Here is a 26,476-nt window from a genome sequence, read left to right on the forward strand (position 1 = left end):
TTGCCAAAACCAGGACTCCCAGAGTTGAAATCGTAATCAAGATTTTTAGGAGTCGCGACCGAGACGCAACTGAGATTTGCTGAAATCAGGAATCGCTGAGATTAATTCAAGTTTTGGGAGTCCAGACCATGAAAAGATCAAGACCAAGACACGCCCAAGACTGAAATCAGAAAACACTGAGATTAAAGTCAAGACTTTACGAGTTGAGAACACGACCGAGACCTGAACAAGGTTTGCCTGAAATCAGGAATCACTGATTTAAAATTAGGATCAAGCAAGATTTACCTACAGAGTTTATCCATTCTTCTTTGCATCAACAGCCCTTTTCAGAGCAAGCCACAAATTCTCTATAGGGTTGATGTCTGACCACTCCAGAACATTTATCTGCTTCCTTTTTAACCATTGCTATGTTGCTTTTGCAGTACGCTCTGGATTATTGTCTTGCTGGAAAATGAATCGTAGTTCTCTTCCTGGTGTAGTTACAAGTCTTTACAAGCCTTCCAGGTCAGGCTGCTGAGAAACATCCCTAACCACCATGGTTTACTGTGGGGATGGTGTGTTTTTGGTGATGTGCAGTGTTTGTTTTCCGTCAAACATAACGACTTGTATAAAAGGCAAAAAGAATTTCAAATTTGATTTCATCTGACCAAATGGGTAAACTGTCTTGTCTAAGTCTTGTCTTGGTCTTTGTCTTGTCTGGGTCTTGCCTTGTCTTGTTTGGGTCTTTGTCTGGGCCTTTGTCTGTGTTTTGTCTTGGTCTGGGTCTTGTCTTGTTCTCGGTCATGTCTGGGTCTTGGTCTCGGTCTTGTCTGGGTCTGGGCTTTGTCTTGGTCTTTGTCTTGTCTGGGTATTGTCTTGGTCTTTGTCTTGTCTGAGTCTTGTCTTTGTCTTGTCTGTGTATTGTCTTGGTCTTTGTCTTGTCTGAATCTTGTCTTTGTCTTGGTCTGGGTCTTGTCTTGTCTGGGTCCGGGTCTTGGTCTGGGTTTCGGTCTTGTCTTGGTCTAGGTCTGGGTCTTGTCTTGTCCGGGTCTTGGTCTGGGTCTCGGTCTTGTCTTCGGCTAGGTGTAGGTCTGGGTCTTGTCTGGGTCTTGTCTTGGTCTTGTCTGGGTCATGGTCTTGTCTGGGTCTCGGTCTTGTCTGGGTCTGGGTGTTGGTCTGGGTCAGGGTCTTGTCTTGTTCTTGTCTGGGTCTTGTCTTTGTCTTGTCTGGGTCCGGGTATTGGTCTGGGTCTTGTCTTTGTCCTGTCTGGGTCTTGTCTCGGTCTGGGTCTTGTCTGGGTCTTGGTCTTGGTTCAAACAGTGCACATCACCATTGGGGTTTCTCCATGTTGAAATCAGTACATTTCCTATTGATTCTGGGGTATTTGAGGTCACTTCCTGTTGGTTTTGAGTGACTGGGGTTGGAAATCAATAGGAATGAATGGATCTTTTTGTGCTATTAAAAAGAATGGCTACAATGGCCATTGACAATCAATGGGAAATTTTGACCATTTGAAATGAATAGGGATGTTTTTGACAAATTTAGGCCAAGCCATACGTTTTTTTTTTTGTGTGTGCAAAAACCGAATAGAACCTTTGTGCCTATTAGCGTCCTGATTTTTTGATGTGGAAATGATATGATTTGAATAAAAAACTGTAGGACAAGTAGTGATTTTAAATGTTACTTTTATCGACCCAAAAGCCAGCAATTTGGGGCAAAAGGTCATTTTTAGGCTGTCAAACGAAAGCGCCCATGTGGCATGAGAATTCCAGTCGTTTTGGTGTCCGAATGGAGTCAGTGAGTCACATGGTTTTAGATTTAAAAAACAAAAAGTGTGCTAATGCATGCCCTCCTAATACTAGCTACTGTAACTCCTGACCTTCTAGCAAGTCTAAATCTGCAATTAATAAATCAGCCCTGATACAAAAATTCAAAAATCGGGCTCCGAGGATCATTGCATATACGTCCCTAGAATACGCCTACCAAATTTCATTCAGATACATTCACGGTTATCGGAGGAATAGATAAAAAACAGTGTACACGTAGCCAACAACAAGATTAACTTGACAAGCCTTCAACTTCTAACCACTGAAATTTTGCCTATCTATCAAAGCTATATCAAAAAGTATCCAAGTATCAAAACAGAAATCTTGTATCCGGATGCAATTTTTGATTGCAAAAGTATCAATACTCATTTATTTATTGTCATAGGATGAATTTTAATTTTGCACGACCACTGATAGTAATTTATGATATTTTAGCATTTCCTTGTTAACTCGCTGGCTAGCATTGATTGTGCTAGACGTCCAATCCATTTGAAGCTTCAAGTAGATTTAAAGCTTCAATTACATTTGAAGCTTCAAATGGATTTGATGTCTAATAATGATAAACTCATTTCAAATCACAACAGAGGGATGATTGGACGCCACATAATTGGATGTTTATGACTGTCAGTGGCAGCCAATGAATCTCGATGAATCACCACTAATTTTTTGGGATGAATTCATGTGTGATGAATGAAAAAACGAAAAAAAAAACCCTAATATTTTTCTGTAATCAAAATCAACAGGAACTGAAAAGGAACAGGAAGTGACCCAAAATGAACAGGAAGTTCATTTTCATCCGCTGCTAGCTCCTCCCACTTCAAAGGGGTTGGGCATCTCCTGGCGGCAAACTCATTTCAATTCACAGCAGAAAGATGACTCGGCGACGCACAACTGTTAATGCCCCAAAAAAATCAACAGGAAGTGACCTGAAAATGCCCCTGAAATTAACAGGAAGTGACCCGAAAACGTCCCCCCAAAAACAGGTAACACTAAACAAAACGGTAATTAACCCAGAAATGCCCCCAAAATCAATAGGAAGTGAGCCAAAATCAACAGGAAGTCACCCGTACATGCCTAAAAAAAATTACAGGAAGTGATCTAATCAAAATCAAGAGAAAGTAATTCAAAATCAACAGGAAGTGACCTGTAAATGCCCAAAAATCCACAGGAAGTGACCCGTACAGGAAGTCAAAGTCAAAAGGAAGTGACCCTGCAAATTTCCCAAAATCGACAAGAAGTGATCCAAAATCAATGAGAAGTGACCCGTAAATGCTACACAATCAACAGCAAATGATCCATAATCAACAGGAAGTGACCTGGAAATGTCCCTGAAATCAACAGGAAGTTACCAAAAAATGCCCCCAAATTCAAAAGGAAGTGACTAAAAATCAAGAGGTAACCCTAAACAAAATGGTAATTAACCCAGAAATGCCTCAAAATCAACAGGAAGTGAGCCAAAATCAACAGGAAGTGACCCGTACATGCCCCCAAAAAATCATCAGGAAGTGATCTAATCAAAATCAAGAGAAAGTAATTCAAAATCAACAGGAAGTGACCTGTAAATGCCCAAAAATCAACAGGAAGTTACCCTGTAAATTTCCCAAAATCGACAAGAAGCGATCCAAAATCAATAAGAAGTGACCCGTAAATGCTACACAATCAACAGCAAATGGTCCACAATCAACAGGAAGTGACCCGGAAATGCCCCCAAAATCAATCGGAAGTGACTCAAAATCGAGGAATTAACCCAAAACAAAACCGTAATAGACCCAGAAATGCTCCAAAATCAACAGGAAGTGACCCGCAAAGGCCCCCAAACCAAAAAATCAAGAAGTGACCCAAAACAAAACGATAATTGACCTACAAATGCCTCAAAATTAACAGAAAGTGATCCAAAATCAACAGGAAGTGATTCAAAGTCAACAGGAAGTGACCCGTAAATGCCCCAAACTCAACAACTGATCAAAAATCAATAAGAATTGACCAGTAACTGCTACACTATAAACAGGAAATGACCCAATATCAATAGGAAGTGACCCGGAAATGCCCAAAATCAACAGGAATTGATCCATAATCCACAGGAAAGGGCCAGTAAATGCCCCAATGCATATGTCATTATGTCTGCCACGATTCGTCATCTGATCGACAACTCGTTAGCAAATGAATCGACAACTATTTTGAGTCGATTAAGTTAGGTGGGCCAAAAAAAAAGGACGTGACGGGCCAGATTTGGCCCCCTAGCCGCGTGTTTGAAAACTTAAAGCTACGGTCCGCGGCGGCCATTTTAGGAGCTTCTGCATGTTTGTGTCAATCAAGGGATTATTATCAAATTTGTCATTTGAAAGAAGAAGAGGTGCTCAAATTTTGGACTTGTGAGGTCAAAGGTCACTTAGGTTAGGCGGGGCGGTATGCAGGACTTGGGTTAGAACCCACCTTAGATGCATAAATGGGTCAAAAATGAAACATTGGTAGCATTTCGTAACATTTTTAACATGCATAACGTCTTGATCCTTTACAACAAAATCTGACGGAAAAAGTGATCTAGTCTGTGTGGGATCTAGTCAGGTTAATTATTCTAGTTTCCCATTGGTTTCTTAGGAAATGCATGCGATTCGATACGATTTCAATACTTTATGAGGTGAATGTCACACTGGATGGACGTCCAATCCGTTTGAAGTGGGAGACATGACAGCGACTGAACCAACAGGCCAGGGCGGCCATGTTGGTAGGGGCTATGTTCTCATCAATGTCAATGCATTGACATTAAAATTGAGTCATAACTAGCGTGACTATTTTATCACTGTTAAAGAGTGGCTGCCATTGACGGCCATCGGAGTCCAATATGAAGTGGGAGGGATTGACAACGTTCATTCGCGGCACCTTCCTGTTGATTTTGGGGCATTTCCAGGTAACTTCCTGTTGATTATAGGGCGTTTTTGGGTAATTTCCCGTTGATATTGGCTCAATTCCTGTTAGTTTTTGACATTTCTGGGTCACTTCCCATTCAAATCTTGTCACTTCCTGTTGATTTTGAGGCATATACAGGTCACTTCCTGCAGATATTGGCTCACTTCCTGGTAATTTATGAACATTTCTAGGTCACTTCCTGTTGATGTTAGGATCTTTTGGGTTGGTCACCTTATGATTTCAGGTGACTTGCTATTGATATTGGCTCACTTCCTATTAGTTTTTGACATTTCTGGGCCACTTCCTATATATATTGGGTCACTTCCTGTAAGTTTTTTTTTTTTACATTTGTGGGTCACTTCCGGTTAGCTTTGGGACACTTCCTGTTGATTTTGAGGCAATTACAGGTTACTTCCTGTTCACGTTGGCTCACTTCATATGGGTTTAGGGACATTTCTCAGTCACTTCCTGTAGATATTGGCTCACTTCCTGGTAATTTATGAATATTTCTAGGTCATTTCCTGTTGATGTTAGGGTCTTTTGGGGTCACCTTATGATATAAGGTGGCTTGCTATTGATATTGGCTCACTTCCTGTTAGTTTATGACATTTTTGGGTCACTTCCTGTTCATATTGGGTCACTTCCTGTAAGTTTTTGACATTTGTGGGTCACTTCCGGTTAGTTCTGGGACATTTCCTGTTGATTTTGAGGCAATTACAGGTTACTTCCTGTTCAGGTTGGCTCACTTCATATGGGTTTAGGGACATTTCTCAGTCACTTCCTGGAGATATTGGCTCACTTCCTGGTAATTTATGAACATTTCTAGGTCATTTCCTGTTGATGTTAGGGTCTTTTGGGGTCACCTTATGATTTCAGGTGACTTGCTATTGAGATTGGCTCACTTCCTGTTAGTTTTTGACATTTCTGGGTCACTTCCTGTTCATATTGGGTCACTTCCGGTTAGTTTTTGGACACTTCCTGTTGATTTGGAGGCAATTACAGGTCACTTCCTGTTTATATTAAGGCATTTCTATGTTACTTGCCGTTGATGTTGGCTCACATCCAGTTAGTTTTGGGACATTACATGGTCACGTCCTGTTGAATTTAGTGCATTTTTACATCACTTCCTGTTGATGTTAGGGAATTTGCTAGGTCACTTGCTGTTGATATTAGCTCACTTCCACTTAATTTTGGGCCACTTCCTGTTCATTTTTGGGCATTTCAAAGACGCTTTCTGTTTATTTTGGGGCATTTCTAGGTCACTTCCTGTTGGTGTTAGGGTCTTTTGCGGTCACCATATGATTTCAGGTGACTTGCTATTGATATTGGCTCACTTCCTGTTAGTTTTTGACATTTCTGGGTCACTTCCTGTTCATATTGGGTCACTTCCGGTTAGTTTTTGGACACTTCCTGTTGATTTTGAGGCAATTACAGGTCACTTCCTGTTTACATTAAGGCATTTCTATGTTACTTGCCGTTGATGTTGGCTCCCATCCAGTTAGTTTTGGAACATTACATGGTCACTTCCTGTTGAATTTAGTGCATTTTTACATCACTTCCTGTTGATGTTAGGGAATTTGCTCGGTCACTTGCTGTTGATATTAGCTCACTTCCACTTAGTTTTGGGCCACTTCCTTTTAATTTTGGGGCAATTCAAGGCCACTTTCTGTTTATTTTAGGGCATTTCTAGGTCACTTCCTGTTGGTGTTAGGGTCTTTGGGGTCACCATATGATTTCAGGTGACTTGCTATTGATATTGGCTCACTTCCTGTTAGTTATTTCTAGGTCACTTCCTGTTGGTGTTAGGGTCTTTTGGGGTCACCATATGATTTCAGGTGACTTGCTATTGGTATTGGCTCACTTCCTGTTTTTGACATTTCTGGGTCACTTTCTGTTTATATTGGGTCACTTCCAGTTAGTTTTGGGACACTTCCTGTTCGTTTTGAGGCAATTACAGTTCACTTCCTGTTAATATTAAGGCACTTCTACGTTACTTGCCGTTGATGTTGGCTCACATCCAGTTAGTTGTTACATTGCATGGTCACTTCCTGTTGAATTTAGTGCATTTTTACATCACTTCCTGTTTTGCTAGGTCAGTTGCTGTTGATATTAGCTCACTTCCACATAGTTTTGGGCCACTTCCTGTTAATTTTGGGGCATTTCAAGGCCGCTTTCTGTTTATTTTGGGGCATTTCTAGGTCACTTGCTGTTGATATTAGGGCATTTTATTGGTCACTTCATGATGTGGGTCACTTCCTGTTAATTTTGGGGAATTTCTAGGTCACTTGCTGTTGATATTAGCTCACTTCCACTTAGTTTTGGGCCACTTCCTGTTAATTTTGGGGCATTTCAAGGCCGCTTTGTTTATTTTGGGGCATTTCTAGGTCACTTCCTGTTGATTTGAGTGCATTTTTACATCACTTTTTGTTGATATTAGGGCATTTCGAGGTCACTTCATGGTGCGGGTCACTTCCTGTTAATTTTGGGGCATTTCTAGGTCACTTCCTGTTGATTTTAGGACATTTTTAGGTCACTTCCTGTTTTGCTAGGTCATTTGCTGTTGATAGTAGCTCACTTCCACTTAGTTTTGGGCCACTTCCTGTTAATTTTGGGGCATTTCTAGGTCACTTCCTGTTGATTTTAGCACATTTTTAGGTCACTTCATGTGACTTTAGGGCATTTTTAGGGCACTCCCTGATATCAAGTTACTTCCTGTTGATTTTGGTGCCTCTTGTTGATATTGGCTTACTTCTTGTTAGTTTTTGGATATTTTCGGGTCACTTTCTATTTATATTTGCTCACTTCCTGTCAATTGTTGGTCGTCAATGGCAGTTAGAGAGTTAAGTTTGAAAAATTAATTCATTTGGGTTAGATGTCCAATCCTTTTTGAACTGGGAAGGGCTTAGCGAAAGCTAACGCTAATTTGTTTGAATTAGTTTCAAGAGTGGCTCGGGAATGATTCGGCGTCTTTTTCTTTCAGGATTCATCGTCCGGCTACGTGTGCGTGTGTCCCCGAGGCTTCTCCGGGCCCGACTGCAGTACCGGCGCCGTCCTGACGTGCGCAGACGAGCCCTGCTTCAACCGCGGCGTGTGCGTGACGGGCACGCCCGCCGGCTACACCTGCCGCTGCCCGCCCGGCTACGCCGGTTCCAACTGCGAGATGAAGGACAACCCGTGCAGCAGTGCTCCCTGCGCTAACGGTAACTCAAGCTAGGCTAACATTAGCGCTGAGTCTTGTCGCCGGGCGGAAAAGGAAGAAACGGGGCAAAACGGTGGTTTAACGGGAATCGACGGCCACGTGTTTGTCGTTGCCTTTGTTAACGGGCTCCCGCTCAACCTGATTGGTCGGTTGCGGGAAGGTACATAGACTTGGCAAAGTCAAACAATGTCTTAGTTGTTACTTGAAGGGAAAAAATGCACTGGTCTCCACTCTGATTGTGGATGCAAGGGCAAAATAAAGTAGAAAAATGCTTTTGCAAGAGGAATTGCGATGGTAGCTTTACTTCCTGTTAGTTTTAGGTCACTTCCTGTTGATGGGTTGGCATTTTGTAGTCACATCCTGTTAGTTTTAGATCACTTCCTGTTGATTTGGGGACATTTCTGGGTCACTTCCTGTCAGTTTGGTGGCATTTTAGGATGTTTCTGGTTGATAACGGCTCACTTCCTGTTGATTTGGGGGCATTTAGGGGTCACTTTTAATTGATATCGGGGCATTTCTAGGTCATTTGCTGTTGATTTTTGGTCACTTCCTATTCATTTTGCGGCGTCGACGGGCACTCCCTGTTAATTCTGGGTCACTGCCTGTTGATATTGGGGCATATCTGGGTCATTTGCTGTTGATTTTTGGTCACTTCCTGATCGTTTTCCAGCATTGGCGGGCACTTCCTGTTAATTCTGGGTCACTTCCTGTTAATTTTGGGCATTTATGTGTCACTTCGTGTCAATTTGGTGGCATTTCAGGGTAGTTTCTATTGATTTTTTTGTCACTTCCTGGTCGTTTTGCAGCATTGACGGGCACTTCCTATTAATTCTGGGTCACATCCTGTAGATACTGGGGCATTTCGGGGGCATTTCCTGTTGATTTTTGGTCACTTCCTGGTCGTTTTGCAGCATTGACGGGCACTTTCTGTTAATTCTGGGTCACTTCCTGTTGATTTGGGGGCATGGGGTCACTTCCTGTTGATGTTGGGGCATTTCGGGGTCATTTCCTGTTGATTTTTGGTCACTTCCTATTCATTTTGCGGCGTTGACTGGCACTTCCTGTTAATTCTTGGTCACTTCCTGTAGATATTGGGGCATTTCGGGGTCGTTCCCTGTTGATTTTCGGTCCCTTCCTGGTCGTTTTGCAGCATTGACGGGCACTTTGTTAATTCTGGGTCTCTTCCTGTTGATTTTGGCGCATTGTGGGGTCACTTCCTGTTGATATTAGGGCATTTCAGGGTAGTTTCTATTGATTTTTTGTCACTTCCTGGTCGTTTTGCAGCATTGACGGGCACTTCCTATTAATTCTGGGTCACATCCTGTAGATATTGGGGCATTTCGGGGTCATTTCCTGTTGATTTTTGGTCACTTCCTGGTCGTTTTGCAGCATTGACGGGCACTTTCTGTTAATTCTGGGTCACTTCCTGTTCATTTTGGCGCATTGTGGGGTCACTTCCTGTTGATATTAGGGCATTTCTGGGTCATTTCCTGTTGATTTTTGGTCACTTCCTATTCATTTTGTGGCGTTGACTGGCACTTCCTGTTAATTCTGGGTCACTTCCTGTAGATATTGGGGCATTTCGGGGTCATTTCCTGTTGATTTAGGTCCCTTCCTGGTCGTTTTTCAATATTGACGGGTATTTTCTGTTAATTTTGGGTCACTTCCTGTTGATTTTGGGGCATTATGGGGTCACTTCCTGTTGATATTAGGGCATTTGTGGGTAGTTTCTATTGATTTTTTGGGTCACTTCCTGGTCGTTTTGCAGCATTGACGGGCACTTCCTGTTAATTCTGGGTCACTTCCTGTTGATTTGGGGGCATTATGGGGTCACTTCCTGTTGATATTAGGGCATTTATGGTTCATTTCCTGTTGATTTTTGGTCACTTCCGATTAATTTTGCATCATTGATGGGCACTTCCTGTTAATTCGGGTCACTTCCTTTTAATATTAGGGCATTTTGGGGTCATTTCCTGTTGATTTTTGGTCACTTCCTGGTCGTTTTGCAGCATTGACGGGCACTTTCTGTTAATTCTGGGTCACTTCGTGTCAATTTGGTGGCATTTCAGGGTGTTTCTGGTTGATAACTGGTCAATTCCTGTTGATTTGGGGGCATTTATGGGTCACTTCCTGTTAATTCTGGGTCACTTCCTGTATATATTGGGGCATTTCGGGGTCATTTCCTGTTGATTTTTTGGTCACTTCCTGGTCGTTTTGCAGCATTGACGGGCACTTTCTGTTAATTCTGGGTCACTTCCTGTTGATTTTGGCGCATTGTGGGGTCACTTCCTGTTGATATTAGGGCATTTCTGGGTCATTTCCTGTTGATTTTTGGTCACTTCCGATTAATTTTGCATCGTTGATGGGCACTTCCTATTAATTCTGGGTCACTTCCTTTTGATATTGGGGCATTTCAGGGTCATTTCCTGTTGATTTTTGGTCACTTCCTGGTCGTTTTGCAGCATTGACAAGCACTTCCTGTTAATTTTGGATCACTTTTTCACATTTCACACATTACAGGGTGTTTCTGGTTGATAACGGGTTACTTCCTGTTGATTTGGGGGCATTTTTGGGTCACTTCCTGCTGATTTTGGGTCATTTCTGGGTCATTTCTTGTTCATTTTTGGTCACTTTGTATGGCTGCATTGACGGGCACTTCCTGTTAATTCTGGCTCACTTCCTGTTGATTTTGGGTATTTATGTGTCACTTCGTGTCAATTGGGTGGCATTTCAGAGTGTTTCTGGTTCATAACAGGTCAATTCCTGTTGATTTGGGGGCATTTTATGGTCAATATCAACTTCCTGTTGATATTGGGGCATTTCTGGGTCATTTCCTGTTAATTTTTGGTCACTTCCCGATCGTATTGCAGCATTGACAGGCACTTCCTGTTAATTCTGGCTCACTTCCTGTTGATTTTGGGCATTTATGTGTCACTTTGTGTCAATTGGGTGGCATTTCAGGGTGTTTCCGGTTGATACTGGTCACTTCCTGTTGAATTGGGGGCATTTCTGGGTCACTTTCTGTTGATTTGGGGCATTTATGTGTCACTTCCTGTCAATTCGGATGCATTTCAGGGTGTTTCTGGTTGATGACGTGTCACTACCTGTTGATCACAGGACTTTTTGGGGTGTCAAACAAAGGAGAGACTGCGGCACGCGAGAATTCCAGTTGTTTTGCTGTATTAATGGTGTCAATGGGATCAAACGGTTTTGGCTGGGAAGAAACGCCATTGAAAAAAATAATAAATACTGATGCTAGCTTTTGCATTACATGCTAAGCTAACATCAACACATGGTCGCCACTAAGTTTTAAGACACGGACAAAATAAACAAATGATGCCATGTTTGTAGGGGCAAAGTCAATGCATTGACATTCAAATAAAGTCATAACTAGCTTATTTCGCAATCAATTTTTGTTTGTTATTGGCTGCCATTGACGGTGCTAGATTCAAAATGGTCGACTTCCTGTCTAGGTTCAAGAGACTTCCTGTTGATTTTGGGGCATTCCTAGGTGAATGCGGGTCACTTTTTATTGATATCAGGTCACTTCCTGTTGATATGGGAGGTTCTGTGCCTTCAAATTAGCTTAACTAAAATATATTGTTAGGGGTGCTTTTGTTTTGAAAACTTGTACGCGGCACTACCGAGCCAGAAACATCTCACAGTTATGACTTTGCTAGACATTTATGCTAATTTCCATTAGTTTTTGAGAATTTTCTTTTGTTTTGCGGAATCCTTATGTTAAAAAATATGTCATATTCGAGTGCTTATTTGCTAAGCTAGCATGTTTTGAAGGTGGTTTTCAAATATAAAAATGCTAAGTCATGCCATTGTAATTTAATGTGCTCAGGTTAAGGTTAAAGTGCTAGGTTTACTGTATTGCTGAGGCTAACATGTTAAGTTACAATGTTTTGACGGTGGTTTTGAAGGTAAAAATGCTAAGTCATGACTTTGTAAGCTAATCTGATAAATGTATTTTGAAAGTGTTTTTATACCAAGCTAGTTTTGCATATGTTTTTTTTTTTTAAGGTTAAGATGCTAAGTTTATTGTATTGCTGAGGCTAACATGTTAAGCTACAATGTTTTGACAGCAGTTTTAAAGGTAAAAATGCTAAGTCATAACTTTGTAAGATAATGTGCTAAATGTATTTTGAAAGTGTTAATATGCTAAGGTTGCTTGTTTTGCATATGTTTTTTCAGGGTAAGGTGCTAAGTTTATTGTATAGCCGAGGCTAACATGTTAAGCTACAATGTTTTGGCGGTGGTCTGGAAGGTAAAAATAATAAGTCATGACTTTGTAAGCTAATGTTCTAAATGTGTTTTGAAAGTGTTTATATGCTAAGCTTGTTTTGCATTTGTTTTTTAAGGTTAAGGTACTAAGTTTATTGTATTGCCGAGGCTAACATGTTAAGCTACAATGTTTTGACGGCAGTTTTAAAGGTAAAAATGCGAAGTCATAACTTTGTAAGCTAATGTGCTAAATGTGTTTTCAAAGTTTTTATATGCTAAGCTTGTTTTGCATATGTTTTTTTTAAGGCTAAGGTGCTAAGTTTATTGTATTGCTGAGGCTAACATGTCAAGCTACAATGTTTTGATGGTGGTTCTGAAGGTAAAAATGCTAAGTCATGACTTTGTAAGATAATGTTCTAAATGTGTTTCGAAAGTGTTTATATGCTAAGCTTGCTTATTTTGCATGTTTTTAAGGTTAAGGTGCTAAGTTTGTTGTATTGCTGAGGCTAACATCATGTTAACCTACAATATTTTGACAGTGGTTTTGAAGGTAAAATTGCTAGGTCATGACTTTGTAAGCTAATGTGCTAAATGTGTTTTGAAAGTGTTTATATGCTAAGCTTGCTTATTTTGCATGTTTTTTAAGGGTAAGGTGCTAAGTTTATTGTATTGCTGAGGCTAACATGTCAAGCTACAATGTTTTGGCGGTGGTCTGGAAGGTAAAAATAATAAGTCATGACTTCGTAAGCTAATGTTCTAAATGTGTTTTGAAAGTGTTTATATGCTAAGCTTGCTTATTTTGCATATGTTTTTAAGGTTAAGGTGCTAAGTTTATTGTGTTGCTGAGGCTAACATGTCAAGCTACAATGTTTTGACAGTGGTTCTGAAGGTAAAAATGCTAAGTCATGACTTTGTAAGATAATGTGCTAACTGTGTTGTGAAAGTGTTTATATGCTAAGTTTGAGTGTTTTGCATGTTTTTGAAGGTTAAGGTGCCAAGTTTATTGTTTTGCTGAGGCTAACATTTTAAGCTACAATGTTTTGACGGTGGCTTTAAAGGTAAAAATGCTAAGTCATGACTTTGTAAGCTAATGTGCTCAATGTGTTTTGAAAGTGTTTATATGCTAAGCTTGATTGTTTTACATGTTGTTTAAGGTTAAGGTGCTAAGTTAATTGTATTGCTGAGGCTAACACGTTAAGCTACAATGTTTTGACAGTGCTTTTGAAGGTAAAAATGCTATGTCATGACTTTGTAAGCTAATGTGGTAAATGGTTTTGAAATTGTTAATATGCTAAGCTTGTTTTGCATGTTTTTTAAGGCTAAGGTGCTAAGTTGATTGTATTGCTGAGGCTAACATGTGAAGCTACAATGTTTTGACGGGTGGCTTTGAAAGTAAAAATGCTAAGTCATGACTTTGTAAGCTAATGTGGTGCTAAATAGCCTAAATGTCTAGCCTAATTCTTTTCCCATGACTGCCTCTTCTCAGTGTACGATACGATACGATTTGTGATACAAGGCTCACGATAACGTGCGTCTAAAATATACAATGTATTGGTTTTAGGTCACTTCCTGTGGATTTGGAGGCATTTCTGGGCCATTTCTTGTTGATTTGGGGAGCATTTACAGGCCAATTCCAGTAGATTTTGGGTCACTTGTTAGTTGTGGGGCATTTATACGGCACTTCCTATTGATTTTGGTCACTTCCTGTGGGTTTTGTTGCATTTCTGGGCCATTTCCTGTTTATTTGGGGGCATTTACAGGTCATTTCCTGTTGATTTTGGGGTCACCTGTTAATTTTGGGGCATTCACATATCGGTCACTTCCTGTTGATTTTTGGGCATTTACAGGTCACTCCCTGCTGCTTTGGGGCATTTACGGGTCATATCCCGTTGATTTTTGGGCATTTCCGTAAAGCTCATTTCGCTATAAGTGACTGGCTAATTTGCGTTTAAGATTACGCACATGTCGTTCATTTAGCATTTGGATGTTTGGATGGTGTGTTGTGCGCGGGACTGGAGCTCCAGCAGTATCCTACTTCCTGTTTGGGAGACAGCTTTATTCTTTGACACCACAGTGAAAGCATAACACACAGAGAAATACATGAACAAAACCAAATCTTAGCACCTGGGTTCAGAACAATGTCACTATTTTAGCCTGCTTTTGCAAAAAACTACCACATTGTCATGTTTACATATCATTTAATAACCCGTTTACTACTAAATTACTGCTTAGCCCCTTCAATATAAAACAATTGCTAATGATTAGCATGGTGAAACACTGCTTACCAGCAATAAATGAATGAACTCCTCTAAAAACTGAGACTTTAAATGCTCCCAAAGGCCAAAATTTTCTTCTTTTCAACATTTGTTCAATGTGTTGTCAAGCCTAATACTCATATTAAATCCACAATCAATATACCACATTAGTACATTAGCTTGGATAACGTACTAATCACTTATGTTAGCAGAGGAGACAAGTTCGCTAGCCTACTTTTGGCAGTTTTTCCCTCCTTCTAACAAAGCTAACACGTTTATAGACACTCAGGTTAATGTTAGTGTTCATAAAAATCCTGGTTGGTATTAGCGTTTAGCGTATACTTTTACCCACCATTTAAAATCATTACTATCACAGCATGGTCAGACAATGCTTAACAACATTAAGCTTGATGCTTGTATTAGGTGTACAACCATGATATCGCATTAGTACATTAGCTTAGCATACATGTTAATCACTGATGCTAGCAGAAGACACAGGTTCGCTAGCCTACTTTTGGCAGTTTTCCCTACATTTAACAAAGCTAACATGTTTATGGACACTCAGGTTAATGTTAGTGTTCATAAAAATCCTGGTTGGTATTAGCGTTTAGCATGTACTTTTATCCACCATTCAAAATCATCACTATCAAGGCATGATCAGACAATGCTTAACAACATTAAGCCTGATGCTTGTATTAAGTGTCCAACCGAGATACCACATTAGTACATTAGCTTAGCTAACGTACTAATCACTTATGCTAGCAGAGGAGACAAGTTCGCTAGCCTACTTTTGGCAGTTTTTCCCTCCTTCTAACAAAGCTAACATGTTTATAGACACTCAGGTTAATGTTAGTGTTCATAAAAATCCTGGTTGGTATTAGCGTTTAGTGTATACTTTTACCCACCATTTAAAATCATTACTATCACGGCATGGTCAGACAATGCTTAACAACATTAAGCTTGATGCTTGTATTAGGTGTACAACCATGATACCACATTAGTACATTAGCTTAGCGTACATGCTAATCACTGATGCTATCAGAAGACACAGGTTCGCAAGCCTACTTTTGGTAGTTTTCCCTACATTTAACAAAGCTAACATGTTTATGGACACTCAGGTTAATGTTAGTGTTCATAAAAATCCTGGTTGGTATTAGTGTTTAGCGTATACTTTTACCCACCATTTAAAATCATTACTATCACGGTATGGTTAGACAATGCTTAACAACATTAAGCCTGATGCTTGTATTAAATGTCCAACCAAGATACCACATTAGTACATTAGCTTAGCTAACGTACTAATCACTTATGCTAGCAGAGAACACAAGTTCGTTAGCCTACTTTTGGCAGTTTTCCCTACATTTAACAAAGCTAACATTTTTATGGACACTCAGGTTAATGTTAGTGTTCATAAAAATCCTGGTTGGTATTAGCGTTTAGCGTGTACTTTCATCCACCAATTAAAATCATTACTATCTGTCAGGCCGAGATGACGAGGCGGGCTCAGCTGCGGAGTTTCAGGCAAAAACTTTTATTGAGAAAACAGGTTCTTCCGCAAGCATGCGGGGATGAGGGAAAAATACCAACAAAAAGCGCTCCAAAAGAAAGAAAATTACAAACATAAAACACTCCCAATGGAGGAAAAAGCCCAGATAACTATGATCAAAGTTCAAACCAAAAGCACTCCAAATGGAGGATAAAATCTAGACAACTATGACTGCTGTGAAACCAGGCCGACGTGACTAACATAGGTAGTAAGACAGTTTGGCACATGTCAAGGGAGATGCAGACTATTTATACACAAGATGTAATGGGGAACAGGTTGAAACAATAGGTGATTAGGTGATAAGAGGAAGGGCAAGTGTACAGACACAAGGAAGGTGAAGCCTTCAAAATAAAACAGGAAATGACGTGACACAACTCCTCCATGACGTGACACTATCACGGTATGGTCAGACAATGCTGGTATTGCTGATGCTGGTATTAAGTGTTCAACCATAATACCACATTAGTACGTTAGCTTAGCTAACGTACTAATCACTAGCTGACAGAAGTTCGCTAGCTTACTTTTGGCACTCCTTCTGTATAACTGAAACATGGCGGCACCCCCAATGAGTTCAGCTCAATAAACCATTCACTATTTTGGATCTCGTCTGTTGTTAGGTGTAAGCCCCGCCCACTCTTGTACCGTGACCTTGAACTCGTTATGTTCAATATCGAATTTGCCATCAAAAATCATCCACCCCCGATTATTATTTTTTTTTACCATAAGATTAGAAAATGCAATTTCTGGAGAAGTTGCGATGAAACACTAGAACACTTCCTGTTGATTTTGGGGTGTCATGGAGTCACTTCCTGTAGATTTGGGGGGATTTCTGGGTCACTTCCTGTTAATATCGGGTCACCTCTGTTGATATTTGTTCACTTCCTATTTGTATGGGGGCATTTCAGCGTGTTTTTGGTTGATAATGGGTCACTTCCTTAAGCGAACTTGCGTTCTTTGCTAGCATAAGTGATTAGCACGTGAGCAAAACTGATGTGCTTATGTGGTATAGTGGTTGTGGACTTAATACGAGGATCAGCTTTAACGACAAATCGAACAAACATTTTTAAAAAAATATATATTTTTGGTGTTTGGGACCCAAAGTCAAATTTACCCAGAGATGCCCCGAAATCAGCAGGAACCGGCTCGAAAACCAATAGGAAGAGACCCAAAATCAACAGGAAGTGACCTGTAGAGGTCACCAAATCAACAGGACGTATCCTGTAAATGACTCGAAATTAACAGGTGACCCCAAATCAACAGGAAATGCCGCGTAAATGCCCCAAAATAAAAATGAAATGAATCATAAATGCCCCAAAATCAACAGGAAGTGACCTGTAAATACCCCCAAACCACAGGATTCGACTTTGGAAAGTGAAATGAAATCAAGAGGAAGTGACTCAAATTCTGGGAAGGACCCAGGAACGCCTCAAAATTGATGGGAAGTTACCCAAAAATCAACAGGAAATGACCTGTAAATTGGCCAAGATTAACAGGTGACCCAAATCAACTAGATATGACCTGTAAATGCCCGAGAGTTAACAGGAAGTGACACAAAATCAATAGGAAGTGATTTCAGATGGCACAAAAATCAAAACGCAACAGCAAATCGATGTGAAGTGACCCGGAAATGCCCCAAAATCCTTGGAAAGTGACCAAAAAAATCAACAGGAATTGATCCAGAATCATGGAGGGATCTGCAGATGCCCCCACAATCAAAAGGAAATGACCTGTAAATGCCCCGAAATCAAGAGGAAGTGAATGCCCCCAAATTAACAGGTGACCCAAAATCAACATTAAATGAACCGTAAATGCCCCCAAATCAACAGGAAGTGACCCGTAAATACCCCCAAACCACAGGATTCGACCTTGGAAAGCCCCAAAATCAAAAGAAAGTGACCTGTAAATTTGCCAAAAATTGGAAGGTGACCCAAAAACAACAGGAAGTGACCTGTAAATGCCCCCAAATCAAAAGGAAGTGACATGTAAATGTCCCAAAAATTAACAGGTGACCCAAAATCAACAGGAAATGCCCCGTAAATGCCTCAAAATCAACAACATTAAATGAACCATAAATGCCCAAAAAATCGACAAGAAATGACCTGTAAATGCCCCAATATCAACAGGAAGTGACCCGTAACCTGTAAATGACCAAAAATCAACAGGAAGTGACCTGGTAATGTGAAAAAAATGAAAAGGTGACCCAAAATCAACAAGAAATGACCCGTAGATACTAACTAACCACAGGAATTCACCTGGGAATGCCCCAAAATCAACAGGAAGTGACCCAGTAAATGCCCCAAAATCAACAGGAAGTGATCCGTAAATGCCCCAACATCAACATTAAATAAACTGTAAATGCCCCCAAATCAACTGGTTTGCCAAAAATTAAATGGTGACCCAAAATCAACAGGAAGTGACCTTCAAATGCCCCAAAATTTATAGGAAGTGACCGGTAAATGTCCAAAAATTAACAAGTGACCCAAAGGCAACATTAAATGAATCACAAATGCCCCAAAATCAAACATTAAATGAACCGTAAATGCCCCAAAATCAACAGAAAGTGACCTGTAAATGTTCAAAAATTAACAGGCGACCCAAAGGCAACATTAAATGAATCGCAAATGCCCCAAAATCAACAAAAAGTTACCTGTAAATGTACAAAAATCAACAGGTGACCCGAAATCAACAGGAAATGCCCTGTAAATGCCCCAAATTTAACATTAAATGAACCGTAAATGCCCCAACATCGACAGGAAATGACCTGTAAATCCCCCAACATCAACAGGAAGTGACCCGTCAATGCCCCAAAATTAACAGGTCACCCAAAATCAATAGGAAATGACCCATAAATACCCCCAAACCACAGGAATTCACCTGGGAATGCCCCAAAATCAACAGGAAGTGACCTGTAAATTTGCCAAAAATTAACAGGTGACCCAAAATCAACAGGAAGTGACATGTAAATGACCCAAAATCAAAAGGAAATGCCCAGTAAATGCCCCAAAAATCAACATGAAGTGACCCGTAAATGCCCCAAAAACAACATTAAATGAACCGTAAATGCTCCAATAATCAACAGGGAGTGACCTGCAAATTTGCCAGAAACTAACAGGTGACCCAAAATCGACAAGAAGTGACCCGTAAATGCCCTAAAATCAACAGGAAGTGACCTGTTTGTGTCCAACAATTAACAGGTGACCCAAAACCAACAGAAAATGCCCAGTAAATGCCCCAAAATCAACAGGAAGTGACCCGTAAATGCCCCAAAAGCAACATTAGATAAACCGTAAATGCCCCAAAATCAACAAATTTGCCAAAAATTAACAGGTGACCCAAAATCAACAGGAAGTGACCCGTAAATGCCCCAAAATCAACAGGAAATGCCCAGTAAATGCCCCAAAAATAGACAGGAAATGACTAGTAAATGCCCCAAAATCAACATTAAATGAACTGTAAATGCCCCAAAATCAACAGGAAGCGACCTGCAAATTTGCCAAAAATTAACAGGTGACCCAAAATCAACAGGAAGTGACAAGTAAATGCCCCAGAATCAACAGGAAGTGACCTATAAATACCCCCATGCCACAGGAATTGACCTGGGAATGCCCCAAAAGTGACCCGTAAATGTCCACAAAATTAACAGGTGACCCATAATCAACAGGAAATGCCCAGTAACAGCCCCCAAAATCAACATGAAGTGACCTGGAAATGCCCCAAAATCAACATTAAATGAACCGTAAATGCCCCAAAATCAACAGAAAGCGACCTGCAAATTTCCCAAAAATTAACACGTGACACAAAATCAACAGAAAATGCCCAGTAAATGCCCCAAAATCAACAGGAAGTGACCCGTAAATGCCCCAAAATCAACATTAAATGAACCGTAAATGCCCCAAAATCAACAGGAAGTGACCTGCAAATTTGCCCAAAATTAACAGGTGACCCAAAATCGACAGGAAGTGACCCGTCAATGCCCCAAAATCAACAGGAAGTGACCCGTAAATGTCCCCAAATCAACAGGAAGTGACCCGTAAATGCCCTAAAATCAACAGGAAGTGACCTGTTTGTGTCCAACAATTAACAGGTGACCCAAAACCAACAGAAAATGCCCAGTAAATGCCCCAAAATCAACAGGAAGTGACCCGTAAATGCCCCAAAAGCAACATTAAATAAACCGTAAATGCCCCAAAATCAACAAATTTGCCAAAAATTAACAGGTGACCCAAAATCAACAGGAAGTGACCCGTAAATGCCCCAAAATCAACAGGAAATGCCCAGTAAAAGCCCCCAAAATCAACATGAAGTGACCCGGAAATGCCCCAAAATCAACATTAAATGAACTGTAAATGCCCCAAAATCATCAGGAAGCGACCTGCAAATTTGCCAAAAATTAACAGGTGACCCAAAATCAACAGAAAATGCCCAGTAAATGCCCCAAAATCAATATTAAATGAACCGTAAATTCCCCCAAATCAACAGGAAGTGACCTGCAAATTTGCCAAAAATTAACAGGTGACCCAAAATCAACAGGAAGTGGCCTGTAAATGCCCCCAATTCAACATGAAGTGACCTGTAAATGTCCAAAAATTAACAGGTGTCCCAAATCCCCAAAACAACAGGAAATGCCCAGTAAATGCCCCAAAATCAACCGGAAGTGACCCCTAAATGCCCCAAAGCAACAATAAATGAACCGTAAATGCCCCAAAATCAACCGGAAGTGAGCCGTAAATGCCCTGAAATCAACAGGAAGTGACCTGTAAATGTCCAAAAATTAACAGGTGACCCAAAATCAACAGGAAATGCCTAGTAAATACCCCAAAATCAACATTAAATGAACCACAAATGCCCCAAAATCAATAAGAAGTGACCTGTAAATGTCAGAAAAATAACAGGTGGGCCCATTATCAACAGGAAGTGACCTGTAAATGTCCCCAAAATCAACAGGAAGTGACCTGTAAATGTCCAAAAATTAACAGGAGTCCCCAAATTAACAAGAAATGCCCAGTAAATTCCCCGAAATCAACGATAAGTGACCCGTTAATGCCCCAGAATCACCAGCACCAACTCTTTCAGTGCCATTGACAACAATAGACGTCCAATCACATGGCTCTTTTCATCCTTCTGCTGTAAACTGAAATGTGTTCGGTCACTAGTTGATGTCCGATCGTTCTTCTTCTGCTAATTAAAATGAGTTTATCACCAGTAGACGTCCAATCCATTTGAAGCGGGAGGGTGGCAGCGGTCAGCCCCTCCCGCTTCGAATGGATTGGACGTCTAGCACCGTCAATATCAGACAATCCACCTCGTTATGCCATTAAATCGTATTGACCCGCATGCATTTCCTATGGAATGCACCGACCTGAATAGATCACACATAGACACAAACTAGATCACTTTTTTCTGTCAGACTTTGTTCGGCATTTTTTGGGGGGAAACGGAAATCGGCTTATTCATTTTTAGGGCAAAAGATTTGATTCCTCAGTTCTGATTGGGCGCCTGCGCACAAATCGTGTCAACAATGACCTTTCTTGTTTGTCAGGCGGGAATTTTAGGAGATTGGAAGATAAGAAATGGGCCGTGCCCGAGGGGGAGATGACGCCCCGATAACGGCGGCGCTGGCGCCCAGGCTTCCTGATTAACTGGCTACTTCTTTTCTTAACTGTGGCTGCAACAACAACTTTTGACAGACAAACACCAGCTTGAAAAACTGATTTGTGAGCTGACTTTGGCTGGTGACTGATCTTTCTGTGTTTATTCGTCAAAACAACTAATTTTTAAAACAAAATATTAACTTGCAGTATTGGACTTCTAGTGCTGTAAATGGCGCTGAAAGATGAATCAAAGATAAGTTGTGTGTTTTGAAAGTGTGTTTGAAGGCTTATTTGCTAAGCTAGTATGTTTTGAATGTGTTTTTGAAGGTTCAAATGCTCATTTCTTTACATTTCACAAGCTAACATGCTAAGCTATAATGTATTGATTGGGTTTTTAAGGTAGAAATGCTAAGACGTGCCTTTCTAAGCTAATGCAGTGCTAAATAATGTGTTTGGAATGTGTTTATTTGCTAAGATAGCATGTTATGAAGGCACTGTTTTAGGTTCAGGTGCTTAATTCATAGTATTTACGAGGCTAACGTGCTGAGCTATAATATTTTGATGGTGTTTTTGAAGGTAGAAATGTTAAGGCGTGTCTTTGTTGACTAATGTTGTGCTAAATAGCGTGTTTTGAAGGGTTAAATTGCTAAGATAGCATGTTATAAAGGCACTTTTTAATGTTCAGGTGCTTAATTCATCGTATTTCGAGGCTAAGATGCTTAGCTACAATGTTTTGATGTTGTTTTGAAGGTCTATTTGCTAAGCTAGCATGTTTTGAATGTGTTTTTGAAGGTTCAGATGCTCAATTGATTATATTTCTGAGGCTAAAATGCAAAGCAATAATGTATTGATGGGTGTTTTTGAAGGTAGAAATGCTAAGGTGTGCCTTTCTAAGCTAATGCAGTGCTAAAAAATGTGTTTGGAAAGCGTTTAAATGCTAAGATAACAGGTTTTGAAGGCGCGTTTTAAGATAAAGATTCTCAATTCATCGGATTTTCGAGGCTAACATGCTTAGCTATAATGTGTTGATGGTGTTTTTTAAGGTAGAAATGCTAAGGCATGTCTTTATAAGCTAATCTTTTGCTAAATAACATGTTTTAAGAGTTTATTTGCTAAGATAGCATGTTATAAAGGCACTTTTTAAGGTTCAGGTGCTCAATTCATCGTATATCCGTGGGTAAGATGCTAACCTACAATGTTTTTATGTTGTTTTCAATGGTAGGAATACAACTAATGCCTAAGCTAATGTACTAAATGTGTTTTGAAAGTGTTTATATGCCAAGCTTGCATGTTAAGCTAATGCAATAATAATAATCATAATCATTATTATAATAATAATACTACTACTACTAATAATAATGTGTTGTGTTTGGAAGGTGTTTATTTGCTAAGATAGCATGTTATGAAGGCACTTTTTTAGGTTCAGGTGCTCAATTGATAGTATTTCCGTGGCGAAGATGCTAAGCTACAATGTTTTAATGTTGTTTTTAAGGCCTATTTGATAAGCTAGCATGTTTTAAATGCGTTTTTGAAGGTTCAGATGCTCAATTCATTATATTTCCGAGGCTAACATGCTAAGCAATAATGTATTGATGGTGTTTTTGAAGGTAGAAAAGCTAAGGTGTGTCTTTGTAAGCTAATGTTGTGCTAAATAACGTGTTTTGAGAGTGTTTATTTGCTAAGATAGTATGTTATAAATGCCCTTTTTAAGGTTCAGGTGCTCAATTCATCGTATTTCCGAGGCTAAGATGCTAAGCTACAATGTTTTGATGTTGTTTTTGAAGGTAGGAATACAAGGTGTGCCGCTGTAAGCTAATGTGTTAAATACTGTGTTTTGAAAGATTTTATTCTCTAAGTTGGCATGTTTTGAATGTGTGTTTGAAAGTTCAGGTGCTAAAACAATCGTATTTCCTAGGCTGAGATGTTAAGCGACAATGTTTTGATGGTATTTGTGAAGGTAAAAATGCTAAGGTGTGCCTTTGTAAGCTAATATTATCCTAAATAACGTGTTTTGAAAGTTTTTATCTCTAAGATAGCATGTTTTGAATATGTATTTTTAAGGTTCAGGTGCTACATTCCAATTCCCAGATTACAATGCTAAACTACTTTGTATTAATGATGTTTTATAGGGTAATAATGCTATGACATGCTATGTAGACTGACGTGCTAAATTACCTGTTTTGAAAGTTTATTTGCTTAGCTAGCATTTTTAATGTGTTTCTTAAAGTGCAGGTGCTAAATAATATTTCCGAAGGCTTACGTGCTAAGCTACATTGTTTTGATGTTGTTTTTTTGAAAGTAGAAATGCTAAGGCGTGCCATTGTAAGCTAATGTTTTTCTAAATAACATGTTTTGAAAGTGTTTATTTGCTAAACTAGCATGTTTTGGAGGCGCTTTTTAAGGTTCAGATGCTCAATTCATCCTATTTCTGAGGCTAAGATGCTAAGCTACAATATTTTGAAAGTATTTTTTTGAAGGTGCAGCTACTAAATTCATCCCATTTCCAAGGCTTACATGCTAATCTAGCATTTTTGAATGTGTTTTTTAAGGTTCAGCTGCTAAAATAACCGTATTACAGATTCTAAGATACAAAGTTAACATGTTTTGACGGTGTTTTTGAAGGTAAAAATGCTAAGACACGCCTTTGTAAACTGATGTCAATGTCAAGGAGTATGAGGGATGGAAAGGGGGAGGGTAGAAGAGGAACGAAGTGGTCCTAGGAGGAGTGTAGATGCAAAGGTGGGTGGCTGAAGAGCAGTGACTTCCAGTAGCCGATCCGGGAGGTGACTAGACTGCAAACAAGAGTAGAGTCAAAGGTGGAGATGGGAAACATTGCCGAGATGTAAGTAAGTTGAGAGGGTATCAAGATTGGAGGTGGGTTTGAAGTTTGGGTGTCATCCCTGTGAAAATGGTTGTTACATTTACGGAAAATGGAACAGATATATAAAGATAGAGCGGATCTAGAACAGAGCCCTGGTGCACACCGGTGGAGACAGATAGCGATTTGGGTTGGTTGGACTTTGATTCAACAAATTGCGTGCAGCCAAACAGGAGGATAAGTCTCGGAGGTCGGCCGAGAAAGAAGAGAAGAACAAGAATTGAGAGTAAACCAAAATCGAAAGCTACAAGGAAGTCCTCAGTGATTTGAAATAAAGCGGTTTTCGTAACCGGATTGAAATGGCTAGTAGATGGCGTTGGTGTCGAGATGGTCATGGAGGTGCGAGGCAACTGACGTTCAAGACGTGAACCGGGGCATAGAATGAGTTTTTACGGGAGCACGTGGTACGGTTCAGGTGATTAGCTTAGGTGTTCATGTTCTTAATTGATGCTAGCTTAGCATATCATGCAATAGCTACCATACCAAAACTGTTTGTCCCACCGACACCCAAATGACCGTTGGCCCAAAAACGCTGGGATTATGAATACATTTTTTTTTTTTTAAGTTTCAAAAGCTACTTGTACTAGTTTTTGTGCAAATTGAAAAAAAAACTTTATCCAAAAGACATTGACAAATTGACAAAAACATACTCATTCATTTCTAATGGCCAAAAATTCCCATTCATTTTCAATGGCCAAAATTTCCCATTCATTTCAATGGCACAAAAATAGGAAGTTACCCATAAGTCCCAAAATCAATGGGAAGTGGCCCGATATCAACTGGATGTGAGCTCAAAATGCCCCAAAATCAATAGGAAGTGACCTGCTATCAACAGGAATCGACCCCAAACCAACAGGAAGTGACCCTGAAATGTCCCCAAATCAACAGGAAGTGACCCAGTATCAACAGGAAGTGAACTGATATCAACAGGAAGTGACCTCAAAATGCCCTAAAATCAATAGGAAGTGACTTTCTCAAGATGACGTGACCTCAAACCAACAGGAAATGACACTGAAATGTTCCAAAAATCAACAGGAAGTGACCCGATATCAACAGGAAGTGACCTAAAAAAGGATAGCGTGCTAAGCTAATAGGTTTTAAAGTTAATTTTCAAGGATGGCGTACAAAGCTGACATTGTTTTGTGTTTTTTCAAACCCAATATGCTAACAGCATAGCATAGGATGCCAAGCTAACATGTTCGTATAGTAAGCCAGTGTGCTTTTCAAGACCACATGATGGTATTTATATTTCCAAGGCTAAGATGCTAAACTACAATGTTTTTGTGTGTTTGTTTTTTTTTGAAAGTCGAAATGCTAAGGCATTCACTTGGAAGCTAATGTTATGCTAAAGTGTTATGAAAGTTTTTATTTGCTAAGCTAAGGGAGAACATTTTACAACTTTTGTAGCTGTCAAATTTACAGAACTGCGCCATTTTCTCTTTGTTTTGTCTTGTCTGTAAACTTTTAAAGTAGACGCCTTGTTGCCATGCCGCGTTTGGATTCGACATGATTGCTCCTCCTGTGTATGTTCGAAGGCTAACATGCTAAGCTAAAGCACTTTCAACATTTAACAAAGCCTCCTAACGCAAAATTGACCAAACTAGAAATTAGAGGTGCACACCGCAAATTGGGATGCACTGACAGTCCGTCACTGGCTGCCATTGACGGCGGTCGATGTCCAATCCGAGGGGCCACAATGTGGGAAGGCGAGACCTAGTAACAGAAAGAGAAGATAGGACAGAAAGTATGCGTACGTTTAGTGCACAAACCGTGTTAGCAACTGGGGAACACAGTTTTAGTTACCCAGAATTGGCCAAAATCAACAGGAAGTAATACAAAAGCTGTAGTTAGCGACCTGGAAATGCTCCAAAATCAACAGGACTTGACCTTTGAACTTATGTTAGCAGGAAGTGACCCAGAAATTTCCCGAATCAACAGGGAGAGACATGGAAATATACCTATATTAACAGGAAGTGTTCTATAATCAACAGGAAGTGACCTGCGGATCGACCAAAATCAGCGGGAAGTGACCTGAAATGAACAGGAAGTGACCCAGAAATTCCTA

The 26,476-nt window shown here is 40.1% G+C and overlaps 1 protein-coding gene across 1 annotated transcript in view; it reads left to right on the forward strand.

The window, feature by feature from the left end:
* Positions 1–26,476, forward strand: part of dlc (deltaC) — a 95,416-nt gene that overhangs the window by 26,280 nt on the left and 42,660 nt on the right. The window contains exon 7 of the mRNA XM_057838239.1: positions 7,693–7,912. Within this exon, the coding sequence (XP_057694222.1) occupies positions 7,693–7,912 (220 nt within the window). The remainder of the gene's footprint in view (positions 1–7,692; positions 7,913–26,476) is intronic.

The sequence above is a fragment of the Corythoichthys intestinalis genome, chromosome 6 (genome assembly GCF_030265065.1).
Source record: "Corythoichthys intestinalis isolate RoL2023-P3 chromosome 6, ASM3026506v1, whole genome shotgun sequence".
NCBI lineage: Eukaryota > Metazoa > Chordata > Actinopteri > Syngnathiformes > Syngnathidae > Corythoichthys > Corythoichthys intestinalis.